The 13,664-nt window shown below is 39.2% G+C and overlaps 6 protein-coding genes across 8 annotated transcripts; all 6 read left to right on the top strand.

Moving 5' to 3' along the window:
- Positions 1–5: 5 nt before the first annotated feature.
- On the top strand, positions 6–1,195 carry LOC142597755 (uncharacterized). The gene is made up of 3 exons (XM_075733445.1): positions 6–145; positions 215–1,105; positions 1,167–1,195. The coding sequence occupies exons 1-3, from the start codon at positions 61–63 to the stop codon at positions 1,193–1,195; spliced, it is 1,005 nt and encodes a 334-aa protein (XP_075589560.1). The 5' UTR covers positions 6–60.
- A 1,257-nt stretch (positions 1,196–2,452) lies between these two features.
- Positions 2,453–10,589, top strand: LOC142597763 (uncharacterized). Of its 2 annotated transcripts, XM_075733504.1 has the most exons (3): positions 2,453–2,609; positions 2,686–3,523; positions 9,516–10,589. In XM_075733504.1, the coding sequence occupies exons 1-3, from the start codon at positions 2,552–2,554 to the stop codon at positions 10,507–10,509; spliced, it is 1,890 nt and encodes a 629-aa protein (XP_075589619.1). In that variant the 5' UTR covers positions 2,453–2,551; the 3' UTR covers positions 10,510–10,589. The 2 variants fall into 2 exon arrangements, with proteins under 2 accessions (XP_075589619.1, XP_075589618.1); XM_075733503.1 differs by lacking the exon at positions 9,516–10,589 and having other exon boundaries at positions 2,686–4,608.
- Positions 5,526–7,488, top strand: LOC124496011 (uncharacterized). 2 transcript variants are annotated; one of them, XM_075733505.1, is made up of 3 exons: positions 5,526–5,770; positions 5,850–6,534; positions 6,619–7,488. In XM_075733505.1, the coding sequence occupies exons 1-3, from the start codon at positions 5,713–5,715 to the stop codon at positions 7,406–7,408; spliced, it is 1,533 nt and encodes a 510-aa protein (XP_075589620.1). In that variant the 5' UTR covers positions 5,526–5,712; the 3' UTR covers positions 7,409–7,488. The 2 variants fall into 2 exon arrangements, with proteins under 2 accessions (XP_075589620.1, XP_046915425.2); XM_047059469.2 differs by having other exon boundaries at positions 5,850–7,488.
- Positions 8,256–8,902, top strand: LOC142597753 (uncharacterized; the record flags this gene model as incomplete). Its single annotated transcript, XM_075733439.1, has 2 exons — positions 8,256–8,447; positions 8,520–8,902. Coding segments are annotated over exons 1-2 (441 nt in total), but the record flags the coding sequence as incomplete, so codon positions are not given.
- LOC142597752 (uncharacterized) lies at positions 8,904–9,218 on the top strand (the record flags this gene model as incomplete). The annotated part of the gene is made up of 1 exon (XM_075733438.1): positions 8,904–9,218. A coding segment is annotated over one exon (315 nt), but the record flags the coding sequence as incomplete, so codon positions are not given.
- Positions 10,590–11,417: 828 nt separating the features above from the next.
- On the top strand, positions 11,418–13,392 carry LOC142597764 (uncharacterized). The gene is made up of 2 exons (XM_075733508.1): positions 11,418–11,899; positions 11,975–13,392. Exons 1-2 carry the CDS (start codon positions 11,842–11,844, stop codon positions 13,228–13,230), a joined length of 1,314 nt encoding a protein of 437 aa, XP_075589623.1. The 5' UTR covers positions 11,418–11,841; the 3' UTR covers positions 13,231–13,392.
- Positions 13,393–13,664: the final 272 nt, after the last annotated feature.

Below are 13,664 nucleotides of genomic sequence, written 5' to 3'. Positions count from 1 at the left end.
ATTGTTTTCAATCAATCGTTTTTTTTTGGAGTTTTAAATTAAAAAAAACGACAAAAATCAATGATGAAGATGAAATTCAATACGTTTATTGCTTGGCCGTTGTTTGCATTATCATTTTTTATTGTTTCGATCGTATTTTATCAAAGTAACTGAAAATGTTGTTTAAAATAGAGAAAAAGACTAATTTTTTTATTTTTTCTCTCCTCTTACAAAGATGTTGTCGACTGTAAAAGTATTTATGTCGAAAATGATTTTGATGATCATCTGATCGATAAAACCAATCATTATATTCAACGTGGTGAACATGTTATGGAAAAACTACCACATGGACAGTTGCGACACAAAATCGAACATTATGTACAAAAATTGATTTATTTAGAAAAACAATTAAAAAGACACGACCATAATGAACATCGTGTTGTCCATATTGAATGGGAAATCGAACGTATTATTGTCGAATTCAAACCATGGTTAGAAGAAGCCGAAGATTTGACTAGAGAAAACACAACCCCAAACCCGACAACGACAACTACGGAATTAACAACGACAACACGTTACACCACCCCGGAACCGACAACAATAAGCTACAACACCCCAGAACCCACAACGCGTTACACCACCCGAGAACCGACAACAATACGCTACACCACCCGAGAACCGACAACAACACGTTACACCACCCGAGAACCGACAACACGTTACACCACCCGAGAACCGACAACACGTTACACCACCCGAGAACCGACAACACGTTACACCACCCGAGAACCGACAACACGTTACACCACCCCAGAACCGACAACACGTTACACCACCCGAGAACCGACAACACGTTACACCACCCGAGAACCGACAACACGTTACACCACCCCAGAACCCACAACACGTTACACCACCCCAGAACCCACAACGCGTTACACCACCCGAGAACCGACAACACGTTACACCACCCGAGAACCGACAACACGTTACACCACCCGAGAACCGACAACACGTTACACCACCCGAGAACCGACAACACGTTACACCACCCGAGAACCGACAACACGTTACACCACCCGAGAACCGACAACACGTTACACCACCCGAGAACCGACAACAATACGCTACACCACCCGAGAACCGACAACAACGCGTTACACCACCCCGGAACCGACAACAATAAGCTACACCACCCCGGAACCGACAACAATAAGCTACACCACCCCAGAACCCACAACGCGTTACACCACCCCAGAACCGACAACAATACGCTACACCACCCGAGAACCGACAACAACACGTTACACCACCCCAGAACCCACAACGCGTTACACCACCCCAGAACCCACAACGCGTTACACCACCCGAGAACCGACAACGCGTTACACCACCCGAGAACCGACAACAACACGTTACACCACCCGAGAACCGACAACGCGTTACACCACCCCAGAACCCACAACGCGTTACACCACCCGAGAACCGACAACAATACGCTACACCACCCGAGAACCGACAACAACACGTTACACCACCCGAGAACCGACAACACGTTACACCACCCGAGAACCGACAACACGTTACACCACCCCAGAACCCACAACGCGTTACACCACCCGAGAACCGACAACACGTTACACCACCCGAGAACCGACAACACGTTACACCACCCGAGAACCGACAACACGTTACACCACCCCAGAACCCACAACGCGTTACACCACCCGAGAACCGACAACACGTTACACCACCCCAGAACACACAACGCGTTACACCACCCGAGAACCGACAACGCGTTACACCACCCGAGAACCGACAACAATACGCTACACCACCCCAGAACCCACAACACGTTACACCACCCCAGAACCCACAACGCGTTACACCACCCCGGAACCGACAACAATAAGCTACACCACCCCAGAACCCACAACACGTTACACCACCCGAGAACCGACAACACGTTACACCACCCCAGAACCCACAACGCGTTACACCAGCCCGAGCATTGAATAGTTGATATAACAAGGAAAAAAATACCAACGCGGATATGATTTATTTGTTGATATTATCAGATGACAACATTGATCATTTGTGAATCGCGAATTCTATTAAATAAATATGACCTTGTAGTGAATTCAATACAACGCCACCACAACCTTATTAATTAGATTGATTTTGAGAAATCACTCTAATTTGGTTATGCTTAATTCAAAGGTAATATATGTTTCAAGTATCAATAAATCGTTGATGACAAGGATTTTCATTTCAATTATTGAGTAAAATTTATTCAATTTGCTTTACATTTATTTAAGTACAATTTCCTGATTGAACAATCTTAATAAACAATTGATAAACTTCTCATCATCAATAGCCAGACATCCTTGATTATCAATCAATTAATAGAAAACGACAAGTGTTTCAAAAGAATATAATCGATCGATAGAAAGAAAATGATAAGACTTGTTCTTCCTAGCTATAAATTATTTCAAATTTTAAACTGTTGTCATTACAATCGTTGTGGATATTTTTGGATTTTTGAAATAAACACACAAAACAGGCCAACAACATGAAATTAACCGCCACATTATTGTTTATTCTAACATTGAGTTGGGCAAGTATTTTCGGTAGGTAGTTTTCATTCCAGCCAATTATCAGGTGCGAGTTTCACTATTGTTTTTTTAAATTTTATTCTTAAAACAGTTGATGCAAATACACGTGATAATCGAGATGGTGTTTTGAAACAAGCTGAAGAGCTTATTGAAAGGGGCGAGGATGTACTGGAAAAGCTGCCCGATTTAAATTTGAACAATGAAACGACAATTAAGAAACCAGCAAAACCAACCACGAAACCAACAAACTCAACCACGAACACGACCACGACAGCCACAACCAAGAAGCCGACAACCACAACCAAGAAACCCACAACGACAACCAAGAAACCGACAACCACAACCAAGAAACCAACAACGACAACCAAGAAACTGACAACCACAACCAAGAAACCGACAACCACAACAACAACGAAAGCGCCAACCACAACTACCGAACCAACAACCACAACTACGGAACCAACAACGACAACTACGGAACCAACAACCACAACTACGGAACCAACAACCACAACTACCGAACCAACAACCACAACTACGGAACCAACAACCACAACTACGGAACCAACAACCACAACTACGGAACCAACAACCACAACTACGGAACCAACAACGACAACTACGGAACCAACAACCACAACTACCGAACCAACAACCACAACTACGGAACCAACAACGACAACTACGGAACCAACAACCACAACTACGGAACCAACAACCACAACTACCGAACCAACAACGACAACTACGGAACCAACAACCACAACTACGGAACCAACAACCACAACTACCGAACCAACAACCACAACTACGGAACCAACAACCACAACTACGGAACCAACAACCACAACTACGGAACCAACAACCACAACTACGGAACCAACAACCACAACTACGGAACCAACAACCACAACTACCGAACCAACAACAACTAAGAAACCTAATCGGGATGATGTTTTGAAACAAGCTGAAGAGCTTATTAAAAGAGCCGAGGATGTATTGGAAAAGTTGTCGGATTCAGATTTGAAAGATGAAATCAGAGAAAAATTGGCAAACATGAAGCATTACAAACATGAGTTAGAACATGCACATAATCCGATCAAAATTGCCCATTACGAATTGGAATTGTTGACAATGTTCAAAAATTTCAAGTCATTGTTGAACAAAGCTGATGAAATTATCAGATCCACGACAACTACAACGGAAGCACCAACGACACCAACTCCTGAACCGACAACGCCAACTAAGAAAAATACTACCAAAACACCCAAACCGACAACGACAACTACGGAACCAACAACACCAACTAATAAGCCGACAACAACAACAACAACGGAAGCGCCAACAACAACTAAGAAACCTAATCGGGATGGTGTTTTGAAACAAGCTGAAGAGCTTATTAAAAGAGCAGAGGATGTATTAGAGAAGTTGTCGGATTCAGATTTGAAAGATGAAATCAGAGAAAAATTGGCAAACATGAAGCATTACAAACATGTGTTAGAACATGCACATAATCCGATCAAAATTGCCCATTACGAATTGGAATTGTTGACAATGTTCAAAAATTTCAAGTCATTGTTGAACAAAGCTGATGAAATTATCAGATCCACGACAACTACAACGGGAGCGCCAACGACAACTAAGAAACCAACAACAACAACTGAGAAACCAACAACATTGAATAGCACCTCTCCGGAACCGACAACATTAAATAGCACCACTCCGGAACCGACAACATTGAATAGCACCACTCCGGAACCGACAACATTGAATAACACCACTTCTGAACCAACATCAATGAATAACACCACTCCGGAGCCGACAACATTGAATAACACCACTCAGGATCCGACAAATTCAATCATTAGAAAAACAAATGAAATTTCATTCTTATCCGATTGGTTCCATAAAATTCGAACCAGATTCAATCTTTTCTAACTATTTTATTCTTTTGATTTGATCATGAGAATTTGATTTAATCATTACATTCAATAAATGACAATCAACTAATTAATTCTTTGATCTTTTTTTTTTGCTTATAGAATTTCAAATAGGTTAGCACAAATTAACTTCTGAATTAATTTAAATTTTTTATTGAAACTTTATTAAAAACTGATGAAGATTTACAAAAATACAGAGTTGGGTGAAATGAGATTCAATTGCTTCTAAAATACCGTTTCAAGACTGCATCTGAAAAAAACTTCTTTATCCACAATGTGGAGATTCCTCTGATATTATAATAATTTTGCTGATCTTTTTATATGATGTCCGTTCTTGTATCCATAAATCCGTTGTGTCAAGAACTTTGTTTTATCTACATGTCGACCCATTTACAGTTGTAGAAATTCCAAAGTACAATCATACAACGGCAATTATTTTGTTAATTATCATGATTCCTGGAATACTGATGATCAACCAAATTATAATTCAAGCAACCCGAACTTGGCATCTTTACATGTTATTTTTCTTTTTTTGATAAAAATTTTAAAATGTTATCTTTAATATATTAGGTTTGTCAGAAGGTTCTTTCCTAAAATTGTGGCGACATGATTCTAATCGAATGTTGATTTAATTTCAATCATTGAAAAAATTCATAAGATTTTGCGATCATTGAATACTTGAATAAAACAAGGAAAAAAGTACCAACGCCGATATGATGTATTTATCGTTATTATTAGATAACAACATTGATCGTTTCTGTATTGCGAATTCAATTTAATTAATCTGCCATTATAAATTAGATTAATTTTGAGAAATTTTGCTCAATTTCAAAGGTAATATTTGTTTCAAGTATCAATTAATCGTTGATGACGAGGATCTTCATTTCAATTATTGAGTAAAATTGATTCAATTTGCTTTACATTTATTTAAGTCCAATTTCCTGATTGAACAATCTTAATAAACGATTGATACACTTCTCATCATCAATAGCCAGACATCCTTGATTATCAATCAATTAATAGAAATCGACAAAAGAATATAATCAATCGATAGAAAGAAATTGATTAGACTTATTTTTCCTAGCTATAAATTCTTTCAAATTTTAAATTGTTGCCATTACAATCGTTGTGGATTTTTTTTGGGTTTTTGAAATAAACGCATCGAACAGACCAGCAACATGAAATTAACCGCAACATTATTGTTGATTCTAACATTGAGTTGGACAAGTATTTTCGGTAGGTAGTTTCAATTCCAGTTATTTATCATGTGCAAGTTTTACAACTGATTTTTTTTGACATTTTATTCTGAAAATAGTTGATGCAAATCCACGATTCAAACGTGATAATCGGGATGATGTTTTGAAACAAACTGAAGAGCTTATTAAAAGTGCCCAGGATGTATTGGAAAAGTTGCCCGATTCAGATTTGAAAGATGAAATCGCAAAAAAACTGGCAACCATGAATCATTACAAACATGAGTTAGAAAATGCAAAAAATCCAATCAAAATCGCCCATTTTGAATTGGAATTGTTGACAATGTTCAAAAAGTTCCAATCATTATTGAACGAAGCTAATGAAATTATCAAATCCTTGACAACCACAACAACGGAACCGACAACCCCAACTCCTGAACCGACTACCAAAACACCGGAACCAACAACACCAACTCCTGAACCGACTACCAAAACACCGGAACCAACAACACCAACTCCTGAACCGACTACCAAAACACCGGAACCAACAACACCAACTCCTGAACCAACAACACCAACTCCTGAACCAACAACACCAACTCCTGAACCAACAACACCAACTCCTGAACCAACAACACCGACTCCTGAACCGACTACCAAAACCCCCGAACCGACTACCAAAACACCGGAACCGACTACCAAAACACCGGAACCGACTACCAAAACACCTGAACCATCCACCCCAACTCCGGAACCGACTACCAAAACACCTGAACCATCCACCCCAACTCCGGAACCGACTACCAAAACACCTGAACCATCCACCCCAACTCCGGAACCGACTACCAAAACACCGGAACCGACTACCAAAACACCTGAACCATCCACCCCAACTCCGGAGCCGACTACCAAAACACCTGAACCATCCACCCCAACTCCGGAACCGACTACCAAAACACCGGAACCATCCACCCCAACTCCGGAACCGACTACCAAAACACCGGAACCAACAACGACTAAGAAACCTAATCGGGATGATGTTTTGAAACAAGCTGAAGAGCTTATTAAAAGAGCCGAGGATGTATTGGAAAAGTTGCCCGATTCAGATTTGAAAAATGAAATCGCAGAAAAACTGGCAACCATGAAGCATTATAAACATGAGTTAGAAAATGCAAAAAATCCAATCAAAATCGCCCATCTTGAATCGGAATTGTTGACAATGTTCAAAATGTTCCAATCATTGTTGAACGAAGCTGATGAAATTATCAGATCCTTGACAACTACAACGGAACCGACAACATTGAATAGCACCACCCCGGAACCGACAACATTGAATAGCACCACCCCGGAACCGACAACATTGAATAGCACCACCCCGGAACCGACAACATTGAATAGCACCACTCCGGAACCGACAACATTGAATAGCACCACCCCGGAACCGACAACATTGAATAGCACCACTCCGGAACCGACAACATTGAATAGCACCACTCCGGAACCGACAACATTGAATAGCACCACTCCGGAACCGACAACATCGAATAGCACCACTTCAGAACCAACAACAATGAATATCACCAGTTCAGAACCAACGAATTCAATCAATAGAAAAACAAGTGAAATTTCATTCTTATCCGATTGGTTCCATAAGATTCGAACCAGATTCAATCTTTTCTAAACATTTTATTCTTTTGATTTGATCATCAGAATTTGACATAATCATTACATTCAATAAATGGCAATCAATTAATCCTTTAATCTTTTAAATGTTATTTTTCTTTTCTTGATAAAAATTTAAAAATGACGATTAACTTTAATATATTAGGTTTGTCAAAAGGTTGAAATAAATAACGATTGCAAAAATTTTGATGTTGAAAATGTGTCGCTACATTAATCGCAACTTTTTCAAACGGATTAAGATTCAGAATATCAGTTGCAGACATAGATTGTTTCGCCGGTCGAGGATCAATATTTTTTTTGAAATTACAGGCACTCCACTATTTCACATCATTCCGCCATTTAGGCAAGTAAAAACGACAGTACATAATGTTTAAACATTTATGTTGACCAATATGATTCATCTTATCATGGCATTGAATACTTCATTAACCACATGAGATGGTTTGCGATCAATGTATGTTTGAATATAACAAGGAAAAAAGTACCAACGCAGATAATATTCATTTGTTGTTATTATTAGATGACAACACTGATCATTTATGTATTGCGAATTACATTTAATTAATCTGACCTTATTAATTAGATTGATTTTGAGAAATCTTTGAGAAATTTTGCTTAATTTCAAAAGTAATATATGTTTCAAGTATCAATAAATCGTTGATAACAAGGATCTTCATTTCAAATATTGAGTAAAATTGATTCAATTTGCTTTACGTTTATTTAAGTCCAATTTCCTAATTGAACAATCTCAATAAACAATCGATACACTTCTCATCATCAATAACCAGACATCCTTGATTATCGATCGATTAATAGAAATTGACAAGTGTTACAAAAGAATAAAATCAATTGATCGAAAGAAATTGATTAGACTTGTTCTTCCTGGCTATAAATTATTTCAAATTTTAAACTGTTGTCATTACAATCGTTGTGGATATTTTTGGATTTTTGAAATAAACACACAAAACAGGCCAACAACATGAAATTAACCGCCACATTATTGTTTATTCTAACATTGAGTTGGGCAAGTATTTTCGGTAGGTAGTTTTCATTCAAGATATCCAAGAGTTTCACAACTGGTTTTTTTGGACAATTTATTCTGAAAACAGTTGATGCAAATCCACGATTCAAACGTGATAATCGGGATGATGTTTTGAAACAAGCTGAAGAGCTTATTGAAAAAGGCGAAGATGTATTGGAAAAGTTGCCCGATTCAGATTTGAAAAATGAAATCGCAGAAAAACTGGCAACCATGAAGCATTTCAAACATGAATTAGAAAATGCAAAAAATCCAATCAAAATCGCCCATTTTGAATTGGAATTGTTGACAATGTTCAAAAAGTTCAAGACATTATTGTACGAAGCTGATGAAATTATCAAATCCTTGACAACAACAACAACGGAACCAACAACATCAACAACTACGGAACCGACAACGACAACCACGGAACCAACAACCACAACAACTACGGAACCAACCACAACAACAACAACCGACAACGACAACTACAGAACAGACAACAACCACGACGACAACTACAGAACCGACAACCACAACCACGGAGCCAACAACATCAACAACTACGGAACCGACAACGACAACCACGGAACCAACAACCACAACAACTACGGAACCAACTACCACAACGACAACCACGGAACCGACAACGACAACTACAGAACAGACAACAACCACGACGACAACTACAGAACCGACAACCACAACCACGGAACCAACAACCACAACAACTACGGAACCAACCACACAACGACAACTACAGAACCAACCGACACCACAACGACAACCACGGAACCGACGACAACCACGGAGCCAACAACCACGGAACGACAACAACGACAACTACAGAACAGACAACAACCACGACGACAACTACAGAACCGACAACCACAACCACGGAGCCAACAACCACAACGACAACCACGGAACCAACCACAACGACAACTACAGAACCGACAACGACAACCACGGAACCGACAACGACAACTACAGAACAGACAACAACCACGACGACAACTACAGAACCGACAACGACAACCACGGAACCAACAACTACAACGGCAACCACGGAGCCAACAACCACAACGACAACCACGGAACCAACAACCACAACTACCGAACCAACAACGACAACCTCGGAACCAACAACTACAACTACAGAACAGACAACGACAACCACGGAACCAACAACCACAACGACAACCTCGGAACCAACAACCACAACGACAACCACGGAACCGACAACCTCAACTCCGAAACCGACAACCTCAACTCCGAAACCGACAACCTCAACTCCGAAACCGACAACCTCAACTCCGAAACCGACAACCTCAACTCCGAAACCGACAACCTCAACTCCGAAACCGACAACCTCAACTCCGAAACCGACAACCACAAGTCCGAAACCGACAACAACAAGTCCGAAACCGACAACCTCAACTCCGAAACCGACAACCCCAACTCCTGAACCGACAACCAAAACACCCGAACCGACAACCAAAACACCGGAGCCGACAACCCCAACTCCTGAACCGACTACCAAAACACCGGAGCCGACAACCCCAACTCCTGAACCGACGACCACAACTCCTGAACCGACAACAACAACTCCTGAACCGACAACCCCAACTCCTGAACCGACAACACCAACTACCGAACCGACATCACCAAGTCCGAAACCGACAACCCCAACTCCTGAACCGACTACCAAAACACCGGAGCCGACAACCCCAACTCCTGAACCGACGACCACAACTCCTGAACCGACAACAACAACTCCTGAACCGACAACACCAACTACCGAACCGACATCACCAAGTCCGAAACCGACATCACCAAGTCCGAAACCGACATCACCAAGTCCGAAACCGACATCACCAAGTCCGAAACCGACATCACCAAGTCCGAAACCGACATCACCAAGTCCGAAACCGACATCACCAAGTCCGAAACCGACAAGCCAAAGTCCGAAACCGACAACAATGAATAAAACCAGTCCAGAACCAACGAATTCAATCAATAGAAAAACATTCTTATCCGATTGGTTCCATAAGATTCGAACCAGATTCAATCTTTTCTAAACATTTTATTCTTTTGATTCGCTCATGAGAATTTGACATAATCATTACATTCAATAAATGGCAATCAATTAATCTTTTAATCTTTTAAATGTTATTTTTCTTTTCTTTATAAAAATTTAAAAATGATGATTAACTTTAATATATTAGGTCTGTCAAAAGGTTGAAACAAATAACGATTGCCCAATTTTGATGTTGACAGTGTGTCGTTACATCAATTTTTTTCAAACGGATTAAGATTCAGAAGATTCAGAATATCAGTTGCAGACATAGATTGTTTCGCCCGTCGAGGATAATTATCTTTTTTGAAATTACAGGCACTCCACTGTTTCACATCATTCCGCCATTTAGGCCAGTAAAAACGACAGTACATAATGTCAAAACATTTATGTTGACCAATATAATTCATCTTATCATGGCATTGATTACTTCATTAACCACATCCGATTGTTCAGATTACATTTCCACTATCTGCATCATCATCCATAGTAAGATGTTCGACCGCCAGTGCACAGACTTCTGCATCCGATAACGTTCATAATCGATACGGTGTGTTCGACAACACAACTATTGATATTTAATTTTGCTATCGATTCACCCATCACTTTCAATTGTGAACCATTGGCTGTGTAAAGAATGATTTGACCAGAATTTTTCAACAGGCATCTATGATGGAAACATTAATACTTTAGATCCACTATCGATTAAACAATAAACGGTTTTACGATTGATCTTTGCTCTTAAAAATTTGTCGCAAGATGATTCAAAACAATATAAACGAATGTTGATGTCATTTCAATCATTGAAAAAATTCATAAGATTTTGCGATCAATGAATGCTTGAATATACCAACGCAGATAAGATTTATTTGTTGTTATTATCAGATGACAACACTGATCCTTTGTGTATGGCAAATTCCATTTAATTAATCTGACCTTATTAATTAGATTAATTTTGAGAAATTTTGCTCAATTTCAAAGGTAATATATGTTTCAAGTATCTATAAATCGTTGATGACAAGGATCTTCATTTCAATTACTGAGTAAAATTGATTCAATTTGCTTTACGTTTATTTAAGCTCAATTTCCTGATTGAACAATCTCAATAAACAATTGATACAGTTCTCATCATCAATAGCCATACATCCTTGATTATCGATCGATTAATAGAAATCGACATGTATTTCAAAAGAATAAAATCAATTGATCGAAAGAAATTGATTACACTTGGTTTACTTAGCAATAAATTGTGATTAAAATTTCTTTCAAATTTTAAATTGTTGTCATTAACATCGTCGTGGATTTCTGAAATAAACACACAAAACAGGCCGACAACATGAAATTAACCGCAACATTATTGTTGATTCTAACATTGAATTTGTTCAGTATTTATGGTAGGTAGTTTTCATTAAAGATATTCAAGAGTTTCACAACTGATTTTTTTTGGACAATTTTTATTCTGAAAACAGTTGATGCAAATCCACGATTCAAACGTGATAATCTAGATGATGTTTTGAACGAAGCTGAAGAGCTTATTGAAAGAGGCGAGGATGTATTGGAAAAGTTGCCCGATTCAGATTTGAAAGATGAAATCACAGAAAAACTGGCAACCATGAAGTATTACAAACATGAGTTAGAATATGCATATAATCCATTCAAAATCGCCCATTTTGAATTGGAATTGTTGACAATGTTCAAAAAGTTCAAGCCATTATTGAACGAAGCTTTTGATATTATCAAATCCTTGACAACAACGACAACCACAGAACCAACAACGACAACGACAACCAAGAAACCAACAACGACAACAACAACGGAAGTGCCGACGACAACCAAGAAACCAACAACGACCACCAAGAAACCGACAACCACAACCAAGAAACCGACAACCACAACAACAACGGAAGCGCCAACGACAACCAGAAGACCGACAACCACAACCAGAAGACCGACAACCACAACCAAGAAACCGACAACGACAACAACAACGGAAGCGCCAACGACAACCAAGAAACCAACAACCACAACCAAGAAACCTACAACCACAACCAAGAAACCGACAACCACAACAACAACGGAAGCGCCAACGACCACCAGAAGACCAACAACGACCACCAAGAAACCGACAACCACAACCAAGAAACCGACAACCACAACAACAACGGAAGCGCCAACGACCACCAGAAGACCAACAACGACCACCAAGAAACCGACAACTACAACCAGGAGACCGACAACCACAACCAAGAAACCGACAACGACAACCAAGAAACCGACAACCACAACCAGAAGACCAACAACGACAACCAAGAAACCAACAACCACAACCAAGAAACCTACAACCACAACCAAGAAACCGACAACCACAACAACGGAAGCGCCAGCGACCACCAGAAGACCAACAACGACCACCAAGAAACCGACAACCACAACAACAACGGAAGCGCCAACGACCACCAGAAGACCAACAATGACCACCAAGAAACCGACAACTACAACTCCTGAACCAACAACGATAACCAGAAGACCAACAACCACAACTTCTGAACCAACAACGACAACCAGAAGACCAACAACCACAACTTCTGAACCAACAACGACAACCAGAAGACCAACAACGACAACAACCACGGAACTAACAACAATGAATAACACCAGTCCAGAACCAACGAATTCAATCAATAGAAAAACAAATAAAATTTCATTCTTATCATTGGTTCCATAAGATTCAAACCAGATTCTAAACATTTTATTCTTTTGATTTGATCATGAAAATTTGATATAATCATTACATTCCACAAATGGGAATCAATCCTTTAATCTTTTTCATGTTAATTTTCTTTTCTTAATAAAAACTTGAAAACAAAAAATAATGATTAAACTTTAATATAAAATGACGTTTTTTTTAAATTTCCAAAAAAGTGAAATTTTTTTCTCTATTAATTTTCAATGTAACAATTAATCTTCGATTTTAGATCGCACGAATAAAGTTTTACACTTTACTTTCAGTCAGCAAAATTAGCGTCTTTATTCAAACACAAATCAAAAAAACAATTAATCTTCAGCATTTCAAAAAAACTGCATTTCATTTACACGCTCGACGTTGTCATCGGTCAACAATTCTTCAATCATCATGTAAGCATATGCTTTTGCAGATTG

Source organism: Dermatophagoides farinae, chromosome 8 (assembly GCF_024713945.1).
Source record: "Dermatophagoides farinae isolate YC_2012a chromosome 8, ASM2471394v1, whole genome shotgun sequence".
In the NCBI taxonomy this organism is placed as follows: domain Eukaryota; kingdom Metazoa; phylum Arthropoda; class Arachnida; order Sarcoptiformes; family Pyroglyphidae; genus Dermatophagoides; species Dermatophagoides farinae.
The sequence above is the reverse complement of the archived record's forward strand: the minus strand, read 5'-3'. Positions and strand labels throughout refer to the sequence as shown.

Excerpts from the sequence above, each read along its gene's own strand:
- LOC142597755 (XM_075733445.1), top strand. The coding sequence starts at position 61 with ATGATGAAGATGAAATTCAATACGTTTATTGCTTGGCCGTTGTTTGCA. Across the intron at positions 146-214 it reads TTCGATCGTATTTTATCAAA|ATGTTGTCGACTGTAAAAGT; the intron begins GTAACTGAAAAT and ends CCTCTTACAAAG. Across the intron at positions 1,106-1,166 it reads CCGAGAACCGACAACAATAC|CTACACCACCCCGGAACCGA; the intron begins GCTACACCACCC and ends GACAACAATAAG.
- LOC142597763 (XM_075733503.1), top strand. The coding sequence starts at position 2,552 with ATGAAATTAACCGCCACATTATTGTTTATTCTAACATTGAGTTGGGCA. Across the intron at positions 2,610-2,685 it reads GAGTTGGGCAAGTATTTTCG|TTGATGCAAATACACGTGAT; the intron begins GTAGGTAGTTTT and ends TTCTTAAAACAG.
- LOC124496011 (XM_047059469.2), top strand. The coding sequence starts at position 5,713 with ATGAAATTAACCGCAACATTATTGTTGATTCTAACATTGAGTTGGACA. Across the intron at positions 5,771-5,849 it reads GAGTTGGACAAGTATTTTCG|TTGATGCAAATCCACGATTC; the intron begins GTAGGTAGTTTC and ends TTCTGAAAATAG.
- LOC142597764 (XM_075733508.1), top strand. The coding sequence starts at position 11,842 with ATGAAATTAACCGCAACATTATTGTTGATTCTAACATTGAATTTGTTC. Across the intron at positions 11,900-11,974 it reads GAATTTGTTCAGTATTTATG|TTGATGCAAATCCACGATTC; the intron begins GTAGGTAGTTTT and ends TTCTGAAAACAG.